General features: G+C 42.5%; 1 protein-coding gene across 1 annotated transcript in view; it reads right to left on the bottom strand.

Annotated features, from left to right (window-relative positions):
- Nucleotides 1–20,901, bottom strand: part of LOC311105862 (glutamate receptor ionotropic, kainate 4-like) — a gene marked incomplete at both ends in the record, with an annotated part of 245,044 nt that extends 224,143 nt beyond the window's left edge. Inside the window, one exon of the mRNA XM_084148080.1 lies at nt 20,820–20,901. Within this exon, the coding sequence (XP_084004206.1) occupies nt 20,820–20,901 (82 nt within the window). The remainder of the gene's footprint in view (nt 1–20,819) is intronic.
- Nucleotides 20,902–21,336: the final 435 nt, after the last annotated feature.

Below are 21,336 nucleotides of genomic sequence, written 5' to 3'. Positions count from 1 at the left end.
AAAATGAGAAAAAAATTCCAGAAAATCACATTGTAGGATTTTTAATGAATATATTTGCAAATTATGGTGGAAAATAAGTATTTGGTCAATAACAAAAGTTTCTCAATACTTTGTTATATACCCTTTGTTGGCAATGACACAGGTCAAACGTTTTCTGTAAGTCTTCACAAGGTTTTCACACACTGTTGCTGTTATTTTGGCCCATTCCTCCATGCAGATCTCCTCTAGAGCAGTGATGTTTTGGGGCTGTCGCTGGGCAACACGGACTTTCAACTCCCTCCAAAGATTTTCTTTGGGGTTGAGATCTGGAGACTGGCTAGGCCACTCCAGGACCTTGAAATGCTTCTTACGAAGCCACTCCTTCGTTGCCCGGGCGGTGTGTTTGGGATCATTGTCATGCTGAAAGACCCAGCCACGTTTCATCTTCAATGCCCTTGCTGATGGAAGGAGGTTTTCACTCAAAATCTCACGATACATGGCCCCATTCATTCTTTCCTTTACACGGATCAGTCGTCCTGGTCCCTTTGCAGAAAAACAGCCCCAAAGCATGATGTTTCCACCCCCATGCTTCACAGTAGGTATGGTGTTCTTTGGATGCAACTCAGCATTCTTTGTCCTCCAAACACGACGAGTTGAGTTTTTACCAAAAAGTTATATTTTGGTTTCATCTGACCATATGACATTCTCCCAATCCTCTTCTGGATCATCCAAATGCACTCTAGCAAACTTCAGACGGGCCTGGACATGTACTGGCTTAAGCAGGGAGACACGTCTGGCACAGCAGGATTTGAGTCCCTGGCGGCGTAGTGTGTTACTGATGGTAGGCTTTGTTACTTTGGTCCCAGCTCTCTGCAGGTTATTCACTAGGTCCCCCTGTGTGGTTCTGGGATTTTTGCTCACCGTTCTTGTGATCATTTTGACCCCAGGGGGTGAGACTTTGCGTGGAGCCCCAGATCGAGGGAGATTATCAGTGGTCTTGTATGTCTTCCATTTCCTAATAATTGCTCCCACAGTTGATTTCTTCAAACCAAGCTGCTTACCTATTGCAGATTCAGTCTTCCCAGCCTGGTGCAGGTCTACAATTTAGCTTCTGGTGTCCTTTGACAGCTCTTTGGTCTTGGCCATAGTGGAGTTTGGAGTGTGACTGTTTGAGGTTGTGGACAGGTGTCTTTTATACTGATAACAAGTTCAAACAGGTGCCATTAATACAGGTAACGAGTGGAGGACAGAGGAGCCTCTTAAAGAAGAAGTTACAGGTCTGTGAGAGCCAGAAATCTTGCTTGTTTGTAGGTGACCAAATACTTATTTTCCACCATAATTTGCAAATAAATTCATTAAAAATCCTACAATGTGATTTTCTGGAGAAAAAAAATCTCAATTTGTCTGTCATAGTTGACGTGTACCTATGATGAAAATTACAGGCCTCTCTCATCTTTTTAAGTGGGAGAACTTGCACAATTGGTGGCTGACTAAATACTTTTTTCCCCACTGTATGTTCTGAAATGCAGGCAATAGAGATTCATTATTTGAAACTGTATGTTGATTGTGTGTGTAGGAAAGGGAGGGGCTGGGATGGTAGAGAAGGCACAAATATGCAAAATTGAAATTAGGATGACACTGAAAATAACCCAAGAATTACATAAATTACCCTAAATTAATTTACCCAGCAGTTGGGTCAAGTGCTCAACGCAAGGCGCTGGGTTAGAAGCACAACCCGCAGGGTTGAATTAACCCAATGCTGTATTTGTCCAATATTGACCCAGTGCTGGGTTGTTGAAATTACCCAAATTGGGTTATTTGTAACCCAGCATTTAGTAACAATTCATTTAGGAAAAATATGAATTGCCATATTAGGCATAACTCCATTTTTACCTTTTAAGATGCCAAATTATAAATTGTTTTCAGTAATTGTTTCCAGTATCCTAGTTCTGTTTTCTGATTGTTTCAGTACATGCATTCAACAAGCTTTGGACGAAGGACTTCCACAGGGCCGCCATATCCAAAGTTCACTCAAAAAGGCAATAGTTCTGAACTTGGTTTGATATAGTTTGTTGTTTTTAATTATAAAATTGAGTTAATTATGTTCAAAGTGGCGCAGTGGTCTAAGGCACTGCATCGCTGTGCCACTACCGATCCTGGTTCGAATCCAGGCTCTGTCGTAGCTGGCTGCAACCGGGAGACCCATGCGGCGGCGCACAATTGGTGCAGGGTAGGGGAGGGAATGGCCGGCAGGGATGTAGCTCAGTTGGTAGAGCATGGTGTTTCCAACGCCAGGGTTGTGGGTTCGATTCCCACGGGTGGTCAATATAAAAAATAATGTATGCACTAACTGTAAGACGCTCTTGTAAAGAGCGTCTGCTAAAATGACAAAAAATATATTTTAAACTTCCATTGGCTAATCTATTTCTCAGTTATCACTTGGCTCATGTAAACAATGCTGTAGTTGTCCCTTTTAAACCTCCTAAGGTCAACATCCCTATAGTGTTCACATTTCTTTCATGTAAATGTTGTAGCTACATAAAAATACTAAACACTTTATTTGGGAAATATCCAGTCTTTGCTATTTTCTTCATTACCATGCTGATGATTTCAAGTTTTATTGTTTCTGTTAGACATTGAATCCATGTTTAGTATATTTACTACATTTGTTTTTTTTCTCTATGAAGTAAGTTCATTTAAAGTCATGTGATTTACATAGATACATTTCAATGTTTAACACACTAACCAAAAACCTGATCTGCTAAATGACTCAAATGTAAATGTACTGAGTTTGCAGCCACACGTTTCCCAGAATTGTTTCCCAGAAGTTCACAAGTTGCTGCAAAATTTCCGCTACAGTTTGCCACAAAACTAATTTGCATGTGAAAATTTGAGCTTGCGGCAAATTGGCCAAAGGTTTGCCTCAACTGTTTGCCAGAAGCCTGTTTTTTTGGGGTAATGGTACTTGTTTTATCAGTGTTTCTTCGCTTCTGAATCTGTCTTTTCAGCCAGCAAGTGGGTCTTAGTTTATGAGCTGTAGTAACGAGTGACTTTTGTTGTATTACATAGCCTACGTCACTGGAGGCTGGAAAGTCCCGTCTATTTCATTTGCTGCAAGGCCCGTCACTTCTTGGCCGAAAGATATGCATCACTGTCAAACGAAGTACAACTCTGGAAATCTATCTGTACCCACATAAACTAGTCCCGGCATCATTCTATGACAAACACAGAAGGTTTTATATTGAGTTCAATAGAAGAAAACAGAGAGAGAGGGAGAGAGACTGTCAGTTCCTTAATATAGCCATTGGCTGTATTATACAGCCAAAACATTAAGGAACTGGCAGTCTCTCTTTGTTTTCTTCCATTTAATTATATGTAGCCTAATATTTAAACACTTAGCTAAGTGGGCAGGGGGGGACACCTGACAGGCACTAATTAGAAATATGTAGTTAGGTTGTTATAAGGTATTATTATAAGCCAATTATGATCTATAATTCATTTATTCAGTGATTTTCTTTGTCAAAATTGTGTTTATTCATTCACAACTAGGCTGGGTAACACTTCAGTTTAAGGATATGTAATAAACCATTTATTAATCATTACTCCCACATAAATAATATAATATAATATGCCATTTAGCAGACGCTTTTATCCAAAGCGACTTACAGTCATGCGTGCATACATTTTTGTGTATGGGTGGTCCCGGGGATCGAACCCACTACCTTGGCGTTACAAGCGCCGTGCTCTACCAGCTGAGCTACAGAGGACCACAAAATAACAATTTACTCATTAGTTTGCAGTCCCTAATCTAAAGTGAGTGCTATTTATACTTTATAAAATAGGTTGTTTGGATCCTAGGGAGTTATAGCACCACAATCCCTGCATTACACGGGTAATGCCTGTTAACAGTTCCATTAGATTTATCAATGCGCATCCACTGTCCTACAGCCCAGCCTCCACTGTCAAAAAGCCAAAGACAATATTTCCCCATGCTACTAGCCTAGCATTTGGTACAGCGGGGGTTAATATAAGCCTTGCTGTGTGCCTATCTGACCTGTGCAACATGTTGCAGGTTTATATTTTTCCATCTCCACCATGCATATGAACATGACGAGACTGACAGATTCTCTGAGCCAGGCAAATTCATTTATCAGGATCATTATAATGGATATTTTCCAAAGAAATAGAAATAGAAACAAAGGTAAAACAAACAAAAATGCACATAGTTTGCTGTCATTTCAGCTGCTTTATGTGATTGTGTGTTAACTTGCCTTTAACTGGCTAGGTAGCTAGCTAGCAAAGGATAAGTAACATTCACCTAGCTATCCTCCATAACAGTATTATCGACTTGACCATCAGCAGTTTTTTGCCTATTTATACATTATTTATTGAAGTTCTTGTCTCTTCATCATTGAACCTCTGATAGCTAGCCATCTAGTTACATGCCAATGATTTGTTCGGCATAGCAACATGGAATGAATAGAATGACCGACTGGATCAAAACATCCCAAAACGAATTAACGACCAGCCTGTTTGGTTAGCAACTTCAGAACCTCACAACTAACAACTGGCTTTTGCCCGGACTATATCGTCTGGTGGAAGAATGAAATAAAACAAATTTACTCATTAAAATAAAGTTAATGAAAACATGTCGTTAATCCTTTTTTAAAATGTTGGTAACCGTTTTATAAAAGCAAGGCCCTCGAATCCGGGGATTATCGGCTTCGCCTCGTGCCTAATATCAGCTCTTAGTTGGGAGTTATCACACGATAATCCCCGGGTTCTCATGCCTTATTGCTTAATTATAAATATCGAAATGACCAGTGTAATTTCTCACAAAAAGATGGGCATGACATTGGTAGACATTCCAACAGTACCTGGTAAAAGAATAAGCACACAACATGTTTAAGGATATACACTGAGTATATAAAACATTAACAGGTCCTCTTTCCATGACATAGACTGACCAGGTGAATCCAGGTGAAAGCTATGATCCCTCATTAATGTCACCTGATAAATCCATTTCAATCAGTGTAGATGAAGGGGAGGAGACAGGTTAAAGAAGGATTTTTAAACCTTTAGACAATTTAGATATGTATTGTGTATGTGTGCCATTCAGAGGGTGAATGGGAAAGACAAAATATTTAAGTGCCATTGAATGGGGTATGGTAGTACATTTTACATTTTGGTCATGTAGCAGACACTCTTATCCAGAGCGACTTACAGTTAGTGAGTGCATACATTATTATATATATTTCTATTTTTTTCATTGTGGCCCCCCGTGGGAATCGAACCCACAACCCTGGCGTTGGAAACGCCATGCTCTACCAACTGAGCAACATCCCTGCCGGCCATTCCCTCCCCTACCCTGGACGACGCTGGGCCAATTGTGCGCCGCCCCATGGGTCTCCCGGTCGCGGCCAGCGTATGCATATGATGATGTGGGCTGGTGTGGCTAAAATGCTACTGTAGGGCTGAATTTTTGTTCCAGTCCACCCCTGACCTCTCATTTTCCATGACAACTATTACTAATCTTGGGGAGTGAACGTGACCGCCGGATCCTTTAAAAAATAAATAATTTAAAAGTCATTTAGCAGACGCTCTTATCCAGAGCGACTTACATGAGCAATTAGGGTTATGTGCCTTGCTCAAGGGCACATCGACAGATTTTTCATCTAGTCGGCTCAGGGATTAGAACCAGCAACCTTTCGGTTACTGGCACAACGCTCTTAACCACTAAGCTACCTGCCGCTATACTATACTTGAGGTGTATAGTGTGACACTATCTATGTCCAACCTTGCTCCCCTTAACAACATGGGAATGGATGTCTCCAACACGCCACCAAGACATTCATATGCGGGGGACCTGTGCCGCAAAAAAAAAGATGTGACAGATATAGGAGACAGCTAGGTCACTCTGCATTGATGTTTCCTTGGAGAAATAAAATTCAGAGGGGCAGAGCAATGTGAATAGCTGTCAAGTGTGTGCGAGGGGAACAGGGTGAAATGTATCGTTCGTTTAGACACATCCATAACGGAACGTGTTAATGACAAATGGTCCGCTTGGCTTATTTGTGAATGGCTGTCATTTCCCTCTGTTCCACTTATCACCAGAGCTTCACCTCTTTTCTATTTCTATATTTCGAGAGAGCAGGTCCTCTGTCAGGTTTTCGCATGGCTCAATTATATGGCTCATGGATATACTGTGAAACATATCCAGCACGCCCTGACGATTACACGTGAACAAGCCTAACTGGTTTGTTAAAAGCCATATTTCATGAGAGAAAATGTATTCTTTTTTATCCAGATTACTTTTATCCAGATTACTTTTATCCAGATTACTTTCTACCCATTCAGACAATGAGGCTTTTATTTTCATGTTCAAGGATATGTCACAGTTCTGCCATTCATCAGCTTCTTATAGTTACAAATGTGAAGCTTAAATACTCCAAATAGCGCTACTATGGTTGTCATCGATTTTATGACTAAATAACTAAAGCACGAAAAAATTTGGACAGTGTTTTTGGTCGGCACCCAAACGCTTACTGTAACCAAAGCCATGGACAATTGATTTAAATAATCTAAAAACAATTCAGATTGAGGCCTAAAATGAAGTTAATGTGGGATTCTGTGGTTGGACTGATTGACCTTGTCCTATTAAACATCTAATATAGGTTATTACTGAACAGGACCCTATGAAAAAATAACCAATAGGGGTGTAAACACGGGATATAAAGGCAACAACAACCACATGGAATGATGTCATGAAAAGGTTTTAAGAATAAGATTTCGCTTAGCCTAGTTTCAGATATTTTTGTGCCGTCTTGCCAACTCCCATGGTCATTGCAGACAGCCCAGACAGATCTGGGACCAGGCTCGGTTTCTAGGGAGAAGCACGGCTAAGGCCCTTTGATCCACTAGGAGTTAAAACATTGTATTGTAGATTAGTGATGCTCAAATGTTGGCCCCAGACCAAAACCTTCCTACCACCATTTACTTTGATCTTTGTCATGAATCATACATAGTGCATTATGATTTATTGATGAGTGAGGATACAATTTATTGAATGATACACGATATGTATCGATACAGGGATGTTAAAATGATACATATGTATAATTTCCATCTGTGAATCAATATATCGATACCCACCTGTGGTGATACAAGGCCTAATAACCAAGATCATTCATTTTTAACCAGATCAGAACCCTGAGGAGTATCGCCAGCAGTGCAACATCAGCACCAACATGATATATCAAAGCAATAAACTGTTGTCTTCGTTCTCATGGCCAAGGGCTGGAGTTACTACTACAGTATTCCTCTCCTCCCTCCTCCCACGTTTCTTCTCTCCTCCTCCTCTCTGGGTGAGTCTACCTGGCAGTCCTCCCTGCAAGCTGATTACAGTACATCCCAACTGCTCGAACGGGCACAAATCCCCCCCCCCCCGTCACAACCGCTACCTGTGCGTGTTTTGAAATGAGATCATGTAGGCTAATGCCTGCCATGATATAAAACACATGCATCTGCTTGGCAGCCATCACATTTGTTCATATTAAAGCAGGGAGCCATATGGTGGTGTGCCACCTCCAGCGTTCGTCTTTATACCGGTTAGAACTAGCTAGTTCCCCACGGACCGGCTACATGTGGTGTGACGCCGCTGCAGTGTGCAGCGCGGGCAAATTGATATGAGGCACTGATGAGTGAGTCGCTGCCTGTATGCCTCTTTTACGCAGAGAATTAGCAGGAAGAGGGTCATCTGTCATTCATGCTGCACTGAGTCTGTCACTCATTCAGGGCCTTTACCAGGGGAGAGATCTCTAATAAACACTGCAGGGAGGTGTGTGTGTGTGTGTGTGTGTGTGTGTTTGCGTGCCCTCATATGTGTGTGTGCGCTGGTTGGTGTCAACAGGTGCATGTGTGTTTGTGTGTGCGCGTTTGTGGTAACTTGATGCATATATTTCTAGTTTGGCCTCCATCAGTAGAGCGGAAATAATCATAAAAATGATATTAATACATAAACATTTTGTGTAGTGTTTACTCATTGTGTTGCTGAAGAATATTGCTGTAAGTGAACATTAGGGGAGGTATGAGGTAACAAATACATTTTGTTCTTAACTGTGAGAATGATAAATGGATCAGATATTACATGTGAAAAGAAACACTGAAGTGGTGCTGCACTCGCTTTTTCAAAATCAAATAAAACGTAATTTGTCACATGCACCGAATACAAGAGGTGTAGACCGTAAAATGATTACTTACAAGCCCTTAACCAACAATGTCGGATGGTTGAGGGGCAGCTCTTGGGGAACTGTAGGGGGGATCATGGATCGCTGGTTCGGGTCCCCGTTTTTGACCTTGTGGGAGATCTGTCGACGTGCCCTTGAGCAGGGCGTTGACCCTGATTGCTTCTGTGTATCGCTCTGGATGGTCTATTAGATGACTAATGTGATGTAGTTGTTGAGCGGCTTCACTGCAAGTATATTGTATGTTTTAAATATTCTATAAATATAAAAAACAGGTTAGTCGAGGTAATTGAGGTAATATGTACATGTAGGTAGGGGTAAAGTGACTATGCATAGATAATAAACAGCGAGTAGCAGCAGCGTAAAAAAGGGGGTCAATACAAATAGTCCGGGTAACCATTTGATTAACTGTTTAGCAGTCTTATGGCTTGGGGTAGAAGATGTTAAGGAGCCTTTTGGACCTAGACATGGCGCTCCGGTACCACTTGCCATGTGGTAGCAGAGAGAACAGTCTATGACTAGGGTGGCTGGAGTCTGACAATTTTTAGGGCCTTCCTCTGACACCGCCTGGTATAGAGGTCCTGGATGTCAGGAAGCTTGGCCCCAGTGATGTACGCACTATCCTCTGTAGCGCCTTCTGGTCGGATGCCGAGCAGTTGCCATACCAGGCGGTGATGTAACCAGTCAGGATGCTCTCGATGGTGTAGATGTAGAACTTTTTGAGGATCTGAGGACCCATGCCAAACCTTTTTAGTCTCCTGATGGGGAATAGGCGTTGTCGTGCCCTCTTCACAACTGTCTTGGTATGTTTGGACCATGATAGTTTGTTGGTGATGTGGACACCAAGGAACTTGAAGTTCTCAACCTGTTCCACTACAGCCCCGTCAATGAGAATGGGGGCGTGCTCAGTCCTCTTTTTTTCCCTGTAGTCCACAATCATCTCCTTTGTCTTGATCACGTTGAGGGAGAGGTTGTTGTCCTGGCACCACACTTTCAGGTCTCTGACCTCCTCCCTATAGGCTGTCTCATCGTTGTCGGTGATCAGGCCTACCACCGTTGTGTCGTCGGCAAACTTAATGATGGTGTTGGAGTCGTGCTTGGCCACGCAGTCATGGGTGAACAGGGAGTAAAGGAGGGGACTAAGCATGCACCCCTGAGGGGCCCCCGTGTTGAGGATCAGCGTGGCAGATGTGTTGTTGCCTACCCTACCCTTGCTCACGTTGAGGGAGAGGTTGTTGTCCTGGCACCACACTGCCAGGTCTCTGACCTCCTACCAGTAGGCTGTCTCATTGTTGTTGGGGCGGCAGGTAGCTTAGTGGTTAGGAGCGTTGGGCCAGTAACCGAAAGGTTACCCAAGCCGACTATGTGAAACATCTGTTGATGTGCCCTTAAGCAAGGCACTTAAACCAAATTGTAAGTCGCTCTGGATAAGAGTGTCTGCTAAACTGTAAAATCAGGCATGTGTATTTAGTTCTGTTACCACACCATTCTCAATCATATCATCTGACCATACTGTATTCTGCAAATCTATCATCAATCTGCCAAGCATGTTCTGCATCCCGATTCTCCACCAAAGTGTACAATTTAACAATGGTGGAAACTCACTCCAGCCAATGCTTACACCAATCTCATGCTTTTGACTGAAGTCCATGACGAGGAGTGTGCAAGGGTGGAGAATTAGGACTCAACTAAAGACAACATCTTTGTCTCCTCATTTCATCCTAACAAACTACTGGCTGGCAGTTGGGTGTGATGCTAGCGTAGCAATGCTATTTAGGCCTGTTATAATGTATTAATTCCGTATGAAGGCCAGACAGTGACATTCTGGCAGCCAGGCAGGACTCGAGGGGGCTAGCGGTGTTAAATATTACCTGCTGGAGCGCGGCGGCAGGAAAAGACGTGCAGGAGTCAAATAACAGCCCCAACGCTAATGCCGGTGCCGTGGCGTGCCACTGATAGGCTTCAACGGCATCTAGCTCCCGCCGCTTGAAATCAGAGAGGGGGGAAAACACAGGCCTGACCGCCTAATTAACTATCAACTAAAACAAGATGGGAATAAACATTAGCCCCGCTTTGGAGGTGCCTTTGTAGAGAGATGTGAGGTGGTGGAGGGAGGGAAGGTGGGAGGGTAGGAGAAAACAGAGGAGGAGGACGAGGAGGTATAACACAGCATTCACAAATTATCCAACAGAATTCTGGAGTTGGGACCCAGCTAGCACATAACGTTCTAAGAACCATACAGTGGCTTGCAAAAGTATTCACCCCCCTTGGCATTTTTCCTATTTTGTTGCCTTGCAACCTGGAATTAAAATTGATTTTTGGGGGGGTTTGTATCATTTGATTTACACAAGATGCCTACCACTTTGAAGATGCAAAATATTTTTTATTGTGAAACAAACAAGAAATAAGACAGAAAAACAGAAAACTTGAGCGTGCATAACTATTCACCCCCCCAAAGTCAATACTTTCTAGAGCCACCTTTTGCAACAATTACAGCTGCAAGTCTCTTGGGGTATGTCTCTATAAGCTTGGCACATCTAGCCACTGGGATTTTTGCCCATTCTTCAAGGCAAAACTGCTCCAGCTCCTTCAAGTTGGATGGGTTCCGCTGGTGTACAGCAATCTTTAAGTCATACCACAGATTCTCAATTGGATTGAGGTCTGGGCTTTGACTAGGCCATTCCAAGACATTTAAATGTTTCCCCTTAAACCACTCGAGTGTTGCTTTAGCAGTATGATTGGGGTCATTGTCCTGCTGAAAGGTGAACCTCCGTCCCAGTCTCAAATCTCTGGAAGACTGAAACAGGTTTCCCTCAAGAATTTCCCTGTATTTAGCGCCATCCATCATTCCTTCAATTCTGAACAGTTTCCCAGTCCCTGCCGATGAAAAACATCCCCACAGCATGATGCTGCCACCACCATGCTTCACTGTGGGGATGGCGTTCTCGGGGTGATGCGCCAGACATAGCGTTTTCCTTGATGGCCAAAAAGCTCAATTTTAGTCTCATCTGACCAGAGTACCTTCTTCCATATGTTTGGGGAGTCTCCCACATGCCTTTTGGCGAAGATCAAACGCGTTTGCTTATTTTTTTCTTTAAGCAATGGCTTTTTTCTGGCCACTCTTCCGTAAAGCCCAGCTCTGTGGTGTGTACGGCTTAAAGTGGTCCTATGGACAGATACTCCAATCACCGCTGTGGAGCTTTGCAGCTCCTTCAGGGTTATCTTTGGTCACTTTGTTGCCTCTCTGATTAATGCCCTCCTTGTCTGGTCCGTGAGTTTTGGTGGGCGGCCCTCTCTTGGCAGGTTTGTTGTGGTGCCATATTCTTTCCATTTTATAATAATGGATTTAATGGTGCTCCATGGGATGTTCAAAGTTTCGGATATTGTTTTATAACCCAACTCTGATCTGTACTTCTCCACAACTTTGTCCCAGACCTGTTTGGAGAGCTCCTTGGTCTTCATGGTGCCGCTTGCTTGGTGGTGCCCCTTGCTTAGTGATGTTGCAGACTCTGGGGCCTTTCAGAACAGGTGTATATATACTGAGATCATGTGCCAGATCATGTGACACTTAGATTGCACACAGGTGGACTTTATTTAACTAATTATGTGACTTCTGAAGGTAATTGGTTGCACCAGATCTTATTTAGGGGCTTCGTAGCAAAGGGGGTGAATACATATGCACGCACCACTTTTCCATTATTTATTTTTAGGATTTATTTTTAACAAGTTATTTTTTTCATTTCACTTCACCAATTTGGACTATTTTGTGTATGTCCATTACATGAAATCCAAATAGAAATCAATTTAAATTACAGATTGTAACGCAACAAAATATGAAAAACGCCAAGGGGGATGAATACTTTTGCAAGGCACTGTATGTTTCTTGGAGCTTGGTGAGAACGTGGTTGTCATATGGTTAATTTGCATATAACCTTCCCACAACGTTCTGGGAATGGTGCAGGATACCCAGCTAGCACATAACATTCTAAGAACCATTTGTTTCTTAGGTGGTAATTTCATTACTTCAGGATAATGTTTCCTACAGGTTTCCTCATTGTTCTATTTAAAGTTATGTTCTCAGAATGTTAAGAAACAACGTTCTTCTGTGGGAATTTCAGTACTTCAGCATAATGTTTTCTGCAGGTTTCCTCATGGTTCTATTTAAAGTCATATTCTCAGAACATTAAGAAAACTTTCCATGAAAACCACAAGTAAACATTAGTAAAGTTCAAAGAAAGTTCTAAGAATGTTATTTAACCCTTTAGTTCCCAATAGAATTCTAGAATGCCGATAACTGTGAATTTTCAAGGAAAAGCTAATTTTCTCACACATTTCAAACAAACAAAAGAACACATGACTCAAAAACAAAGAACACATGACAATTACAAGTTAACTTAGTTTTAAAGAGCACAACCTCTTCTTTAATATGACACCACATTCATGTCAATAGGAATAACACTCATTTAGTCTTCCATTGTGTAGACACTCACTATCAAAAAACTATTAACACTCAACACAACAAAAAACCCTAGAGTATTTCAATTGTAGTACATTTGACTAACTTACTCACTTAAAATGTACCAAGTATAATATATTATACTTACAAATATTATATACATATAAATAAATACAAAGATCAAAAATATGAACAGAGGACAATATTCAGAAAGTATTTAAAAACCCACACAAAGTAGGTTATTGGATTGACGATTCTTACTTCTGTAACAATGTAAAAATGCAAACTACTATTCAGAGACTTTTCAAAATGTAGGCAACCTCTCTCAATAAAATTAAGTACAGACCAGAGCTGTGTTCGAATACCCATACTAACATAATGTATACTACATACTTAATGAGTATATACTACATACTATGATTTTATTTTAGTATACTGTAAAAAAACGGTATCCTTTCAGTTGAGTGTACTAGCGCTTCGCCTGTCTACCAGAAGTTGATGCTAGCTTGTGAGCATAGCTAACGAATTACTAGCTAGACATCTTACGACTTCATTAACAATGTCCATTGAGAACGCACAATGACTATACCACTTAGCTAAGCTAAGAATGACGTGAATAATCAAGTTACTAAACATTGGATAGTTAGTTAGATAGATATAGTTAATATACTGGCAAGTTCGATGTATTAGTAGCAAACTAATGTTAGGTAGCTAGCTAACATACCAGTACATACAAGCAACTGCTGTAATGATATGCTATGTGGTTCGTAAGGCTAGCGTAGCTAACAGATTGTCAGCCAACGTAACGTAGCTTATTCGAAAAGTAATTACTTTATTACATTGCTCAACATTTTCTTAACATTTGTCATAATTAGTTAAAGCAATGAATTTGTAACTGCTCTCGTCGGACTTCGGCTGCATATTTTCCGCCCTTTTCTTGAAATCTGAAAATGTTGTGAAGCCACGCTCATTTTCTGAAGAATTGCATTATGGGCCCTAAAAGCACGGAAATAGTTTCCACTGCTTGTATACTTTGTATTTTGGTGAATGTAGTACGGGAGGCAGGTAGCTTAGTGGGTAAGAGCGTTGTGCCAGTAACCGAAAGGTTGCTGGTTCTAATCCCCGAGCCGACTAGGTGAAAAATCTGTCGATGTGCCCTTAAGCAAGGCACTTAACCCTAATTGCTCCTGTAAGTCGCTCTGGATAAGAGCGTCTGCTAAAATGTAAATGTAGTACGACATCCGGGAACTTTTGCCATACTTACTATATCCATACTATGACCAATAAGCATACTATATACTCAGGTCTGACACAAAATGTAGAAATAGTAGCCTACTTTGACAACAATTCAGTCAATGCAACAAGTATTAGATAGAGACAGATAAGGAAAGAAGATACAAAACACAACAACTGTTCAGAGACAATAAAAGATTTGTAGGACAAATTCATATTTCACACTGTCACTTTAGTGTTTGCATTTAGCCTACAACATGTCATGGAACTTCTGGAAGCATGGCCCCATCCTGCAAAGTGGCACAGAACACGTAGAGCACCCAAAGGAGGTTTCTACACATCTCCTACTCTTTGCCCTGCGTCCACTCTGGATGCACACCACACCCTCTTTTGTGCCCTTCAAACTTCACCTGCTTTCAAATGAGTTACAACTTGGTCCACACGTCCTGGTGCCACAGTCTTGGCTCCCTTCTTCCTGCCACTGTAGCCATATCACAAAGTGAATGCACAAGCTGCATTTTGAATGCCTTCAGGGAACAGCGCCTGCAGTTTCTGGGAAGGGGCCTTTGTAGGGTCCCCCACACAATGTATGCATTTATGATGGCAATATTGAGCATCCTCCAAAACACATACTTCCACAATTTTCTGGTCAAGATGGTCAACCCCGCCTATTTTTTGTTGTTGTAATCTATTACAAGCTCTAGAACAGATAGAAGTTCCTACCACTTTTAAAAACAACTCCAAAACCCCTGCCACTTTAGGCCCAGGCTGTGTGGTACAAGGGTGAATGGTGGGACTTAGGGCAGACACACGCCATGGAAATGTAGGCTCCCCTCTCGGGTGTGCTCTCCTTCGTCCCCTCCCTCTTCCTCCTCCTCTCCCTCTTCCTCCTCCTCTCCCTCTGCTTCCTTCTCTCCCTCTGTTTCATCCTCTCCCTCTGCTTCATGCTCCTCCTCTCCCTCTCCCTTCCTTATGTTCCTCTCCCTCCACTCTTTTCTCCCTCCTCTTCACTCTCCGCTTCATCTCTCCCTCCTTTCTCTCTCCCTCTACTCTCCCTCCTCTTCCTCTCTCCCTCCACATGTCTATCCCTCCAATCATCTCTAACTCCTATTCCTCCCTGCAACAAATGGGATACAATAGTAGTCAGGAACATGACTCTTCCTTCCTCTCTTTCTTTTTCTCAACCATACACATACTCTCTTCCTAATAAGGCGTTCCATAATAAATTGTGTGACACGCCTCCCATTCCACACACACACTCTCGCTCTCTTCCAATCAACTCTTGCTTTCTTGCCTGACAGACTAACTACAGAGTTCGCCAATGTTAGCTGATGAGTTACGAAGCTGGGACAGTTTCCAAATGAATTGCATCGGTAGAAACTGGACAAAACAAGCAAATTGTTAGTTGGCTATTTAAACAAATATCCAACTCATCATATGAGCTCCACTGCGTGGGCATCTACTACCGTAACATGACAGCTAAGCTGTCAAATAATTGGAAAACGTGGCAATGTATAGTCCATTAATATCTTCACCTAGCAAACATGACAAACCATAACCTAAGCCCAACAGATAAACACAATTTACTCTAGCCTCCATTTCGGTGGCTAGTTAGCTGGTTGTCTGTATGGCTAGTTAGTGAAAGTGACAGCTGAGGTTGACGCTTCGTGAGCACAGGCCAAATTTAGCACTACACACAACTTTACTTGCCTGACAGACTAACTAGTTAGCAAGCTAGCTATAACAAGCAGCTTGGGCCGTTTCCATATGAATTACATCGGTAGAAACAAGACACAACAACCAACTAGTTAGCTGACTATATACAACTAAACACTGCAACTAAACTCAGCAAAAAAAGAAACGTCCCCTTTTCAGGACCCTGTCTTTCAAAGATAATTCGTAAAAAAATCCAAATAACTTCACAGATCTTCATTGTAAAGGGTTTAAACACTGTTTCCCAATGTTTCCCAATGAACCATAAACAATTAATGAACATGCACCTGTGGAACGGTCGTTAAGACACTAACAGCTTACAGACGGTAGGCAATTAAGGTCCCAGTTATGAAAACTTAGGACACTAAAGAGACCTTTCTACTGACTCTGAAAAACACCAAAAGAAAGATGCCCAGGGTTCCTGCTCATCTGCGTGAACGTGCCTTAGGCATGCTGCAAGGAGGCATGAGGACTGCAGATGTGGCCAGGGCAATAAATTGCAATGTCCATTCTGTGAGACGCCTAAGACAGCGCTACAGGGAGACAGGACGGACAGCTGATCGTCCTCGCAGTGGCAGACCACGTGTAACAACACCTGCACAGGATGGGTATATCCGATCATCACACCTGCGGGACAGGTACAGGATGGCAACAACAACTGCCCGAGTTACAACAGGAATGCACAATCCCTCCATCAGTGCTCAGACTGTCCGCAATAGGCTGAGAGAGGCTGGACTGAGGGCTTGTAGGCCTGTTGTAAGGCAGGTCTTCACCAGACATCACCGGCAACAACGTCGCCTATGGGCACAAACCCACCGTCGCTGGACCAGATAGGACTGGCAAAAAGTGCTCTTCACTGACGAGTCGCGGTTTTGTCTCACCAGAGGTGATGGTCGGATTCGCATTTATCGCTGAAGGAATGAGCGTTACACCGAGGCCTGTACTCTGGAGCGGGATCGATTTGGAGGTGGAGGGTCCGTCATGGTCTGGGGCGGTGTATCACAGCATCATCGGACTGAGCTTGTTGTCATTGCAGGCAATCTCAACGCTGTGCGTTACAGGGAAGACATTCTCCTCCCTCATGTGGTACCCTTTCTGCAGGCTCATCCTGACATGACCCTCCAGCATGACAATGCCACCAGCCATACTGCTCGTTCTGTGCGTGATTTCCTGCAAGACAGGAACGTCAGTGTTCTGCCATGGCCAGCGAAGAGCCCAGATCTCAATCCCATTGAGCACGTCTGGGACCTGTTGGATCGGAGGGTGAGGGCTAGGGCCATTCCCCCCAGAAATGTCTGGGAACTTGCAGGTGCCTTGGTGGAAGAGTGGGGTAACATCTCAAAGCAAGAACTGGCAAATCTGGTGCAGTCCATGAGGAGGAGATGAACTGCAGTACTTAATGCAGCTGGTGGCCACACCAGATACTGACTGTTACTTTTGATTTTGACCCCCCCCCCCCCCTTTGTTCAGGGACACATTATTCGATTTATGTTAGTCACATGTCTGTGGAACTTGTTCAGTTTATGTCTCAGTTGTTGAATCTTGTTCTGTTCATACAAATATTTACACATGTTAAGTTTCCTGAAAATAAATGCAGTTGACAGTGAGAGGACGTTTCTTTTTTTGCTGAGTTTATTTCCATGAGACAGAGAGCAATCATTTGAGCGCCACCGCTGATGTGCTCGCCTGTACCAACCAAGTTATCATGACATGACAGAACTTGCTAATCAGTTAGCTATTCCCCAAGTTTTACAGCATCAAACAACGACAACACCAAACATATATCTGCTGTTTACTTATTTCACTCACCTTGACATCATTGCTTTCAAAGTGCAAGGACTTGTGCGAATCCGTACCATATCTGTATCACCAACCAACATAGATAAAGCCTCTTTCACAGTGAAAAGTAAAATGTCAGCATACCCTATTTCCGCCAACAGCAAATACGACAACAGATTGTTAGCAAGTACATTTTGCGATATTCACTGTTAATGAACATAAACAGATTTAGTATCTCATGTCTTCCACGCATAGCCTACAAGCCACTGATGCAGTCCTTTGGAGCATATACATTTAAAAAAGTCTAAATCCATGTAATATAGCCTATACCATCACAATAAATCCATTGTTTATTTTAGACAGGTCTAAAGAAACATGATATGAAGAAAATTTAGTCTATTTCAGAAGAACAGAATAGCATACTCTGCGTTGTCCTTATGTTAGGCCCTGATCTGCAATATGGCTGTGGGCTACACTAGTTTATTTAGCAGACGAGATTTGTTTAGCATTCCATAGCATTATTTTATATTTTTATAGTATGAAGAATACAATACAACATATCTGAATAAAATATAAAGGATATTTTCTCCAAACGATTTGCGGCTATTCTGTGTTGAGCGGTTAGCAAAGAAACAGGTACTCCTATATGCTTAATTTAGAGTTATTTATGTAACTTTAGTTGTGATACAAATGTTGGGCTATATGTTTTGATTTTTAATACATTCTAAGTCTGCATGATGCGACTCTAATGATGATTTGAAAAAAGTTGCATGAAAGGCATGAGCTTAGTTTTTGCGCAGGCTGTACACACTTCATCAGTCTCTCATTCACAATTTGACAAGCACTTGATAATGCCTCAAATTTCCCGGCTGCATCCCCTTTGTGTGGCCAAAATCCTCCTAAAAAAATCCATGCCTTTTGTGGCCAGTGGGCTGAATATAATAATTATAATTCCCTTCTCCCCGCTGCGTGATCGGGTCTTTCTCAAAGGCTACAAGTAAAGAAAGACACATCGGGGACGCAACTGCGTGCATCCTTATCCGATTCAACTGCGTGCGATTGGTCCGATTCAATTCGAGGCGCATATTGAAGATATTTGAAGAACTGTCCACATTTACTTTTCGTCAGCCAACAAGATGAGTAGGCCTAATGAACAGCAAAAGCACTAGCCTATGTCAATCTACTATCCCCCATAGTACAAAAGTGACCACAAATGTGATTATGCATGTAATGCTTTTATTATAAAGGTGCATTTTTATGGTGAAAATGATCTTCCCCAAACTTGAAACTCACGCGCTGCGTATGTATGCCAGTTAGGCTCTACACCCGTTGTAAAGCGGATTAATGTGCTTCATTTTAAGAAGTTATTTGGCCACTTTAGTTGTGATACAAACTTTATCAAAACATATAGGCGTATGGGCTAGGCTACATGAGGTGTGCGACTATGATTTGAAATTTGCGAAATTTGATTTGATTTAGAATGGACCATTATAATGCACTTGTCTCGAAACAGGGACAGCGGGAAAACAATACATCATCTATGTCTTAAATAGCGAATGGAGGACGCTTTTCTCGTGGTTCATTTTCATGCCAGCCAGGTAGGCTATACTCCTGTTGTAAAGAGACACAATATGCTTAATATTAAGAAGGTTGAGAAATAAATATAGTAGGCCTAGCCTATAGAAAGCTGATGGCATCCTCCTCTTTTTAATAGAGGCCATCACTTTGTTTTCTCACGCAATTGCATAGTCTATAGAAATGTTGCGCAACATGAACTCATGGGCTTTCATGAAGTGTTTGATTTGACATTTGCATTGATGTCAGAGTGATTTGAGGGAAAATAGAGTGCTGAGTACCAGGCAGTTAACAAGTTTGGTAGGCTACTAATGACCATCAGCAACATCAGAGCTTGGAGAAGCCTAATTACCCTGACTAAACAGTCACATGGAATTTGACAGCCATCATGACTCGTGACCGCCGGTGTGGCGGTAATACGGTCACCTTAACAGCTCTAATCATAGGTTTGAATATCACTAATGCCGTGCCACAATAAAAAACAAATGTGTTTGCATGATTAATGCCTAAGCAAATGAATTTCTATGTGTTCAATCTGTGCTTGGAGTTCAAAACAGTTAACCCAAACTAAGCTAGCAGAGGTATTAAAAGATTCAGTGAAAGTTTTAAGAAAGCCTCCAAATAACCTATAATTTCCCTTCTCAGAATGCTTAAAAAACGTTCCGTCTTACTGGTCAGGAAACTTATGGCTTCGTTCCCAGAACCAATGGGAAATCAAAAACGTACGTTCCCACAACTTCCAAAGAACCAAATGTGCTAGCTGGGGAGCTGTGTGTTTGTTGTTCCTTGTCAAGATCACATGGAGATGGCTAAAGCAAACAGAGAAGTTTGGCTGCGAGCATATTGGGCGCTTTAATAATTGATCGGTGAGGCACATTCACAGTGCCAGACCTTTCTCTGATCCCTGCACAGCTTGCTACCCAATATACATGTTGTTTCTAAAGATATGCTACTGTAGAAATCAATATACACCGCTGTTATGCTACTGTTAGCCTGAACCGTACCCTGCCATTTCAATAATACAATCTTTCTCATAAACACGGTCGGCAGAGCCAAACTACAGAGCCCCATCTCTTGAAACTCTCTACTTGGACTCTACCAACAGCAGCACTGTCGGTCTGTCTGTCCTCCTCCTGCTGTCAGAGTGATTGCTGAGAGGAATCAGCCCAATATGAGGTGGCCTCTGCTGCTGTGAGAGAGAGAGATGTCCTGGTCACTGCTGCCCCAGACCCAGCTCTATGGCTGGCAGATTGCCGGCTACGGATCGGCTAATTAACGTAAAGAGAGTAGGACCCCCGTCCTCCTTCTCATCCCCCTCTCCTCTCTTTCATCTCCGTGTGAAAACAAGTACGGGCCTGTAAACACCATACACTAAAATGTGTCCAAATAGGAACGCAAAGCACTCTGGTAACTGGTTTTCCCAGCTAACACTCAATTACAGCAAAGTATAATATCATGACTCATTTTGACACTCGGCTCGGAAAATGGTAGCAGAAAATGTGATTTTCTACCCGTTTGGTTAAGGTACTCGGTTGCACACAAGAAAGTACTCTCTGTACCTTTCTGCTGCATTATAAATAACAGACAGGCATACATATAACATTCAGAAAAGACTCTTCTTGTTACAGTACAATTGGAGTGATACCGACCTCTCGTCAAAGTGCTACTGAGATGCACTGAAGAAGCAATCAGTTGTCAGAGCAAGTCAACACTCTCAACCAGGCCTTGAATTACACGTAGAGGAGCTCTTGTGATGGCGTCTTTTGAATAGGGAGTGAGGAGGTGGGGGAGAGGTGAGTTGTGCCCTCCAGCCATGCAGGGTCAAAGGTCAGACTACTCACCTATTCTGAAGGAGAGCGGCCCAGCGGAGGTACATCTCACCCACATGGCTAAGAGGAGCAGAGGCGCCCAGGCTGCGAGCATCTTCTATGACTCCTCATGGGTCCTGCCCCGGGGGTCCCCCTGTCACAGCCACCTGGAGAACACAACACACGGATGTATGGATTATATAGAAGCCTGGAACATACCCACGTACACATGCAGACTAGCACATGTAGTAGTTTATGGGTTTTTGCACACGATCACAGACAGATTCTGATCCTGGATCAGCTTAGCACCTGTTCCACATGATGCCAGTCATGTGTGAAATCAAACTACATCTGATCCAAATTCATTCGGGTGTGACCATAGAAAAATAATAGATATAGAATCTATGATGCGCACACACACATGCTCACAAGCATCTAAACACATACACGCAGGCACGCACAGACACATACGCACGCACACACACGCACACACACACCCACGCAAGCAAGCAAACACACACACACACACACTGAGAACACAAAGCAACCA

Source organism: Coregonus lavaretus (assembly GCF_964263955.1).
Source record: "Coregonus lavaretus genome assembly, chromosome: 30".
NCBI classification, from domain to species: domain Eukaryota; kingdom Metazoa; phylum Chordata; class Actinopteri; order Salmoniformes; family Salmonidae; genus Coregonus; species Coregonus lavaretus.
This window is presented reverse-complemented; position numbering and strand designations above follow the sequence as displayed.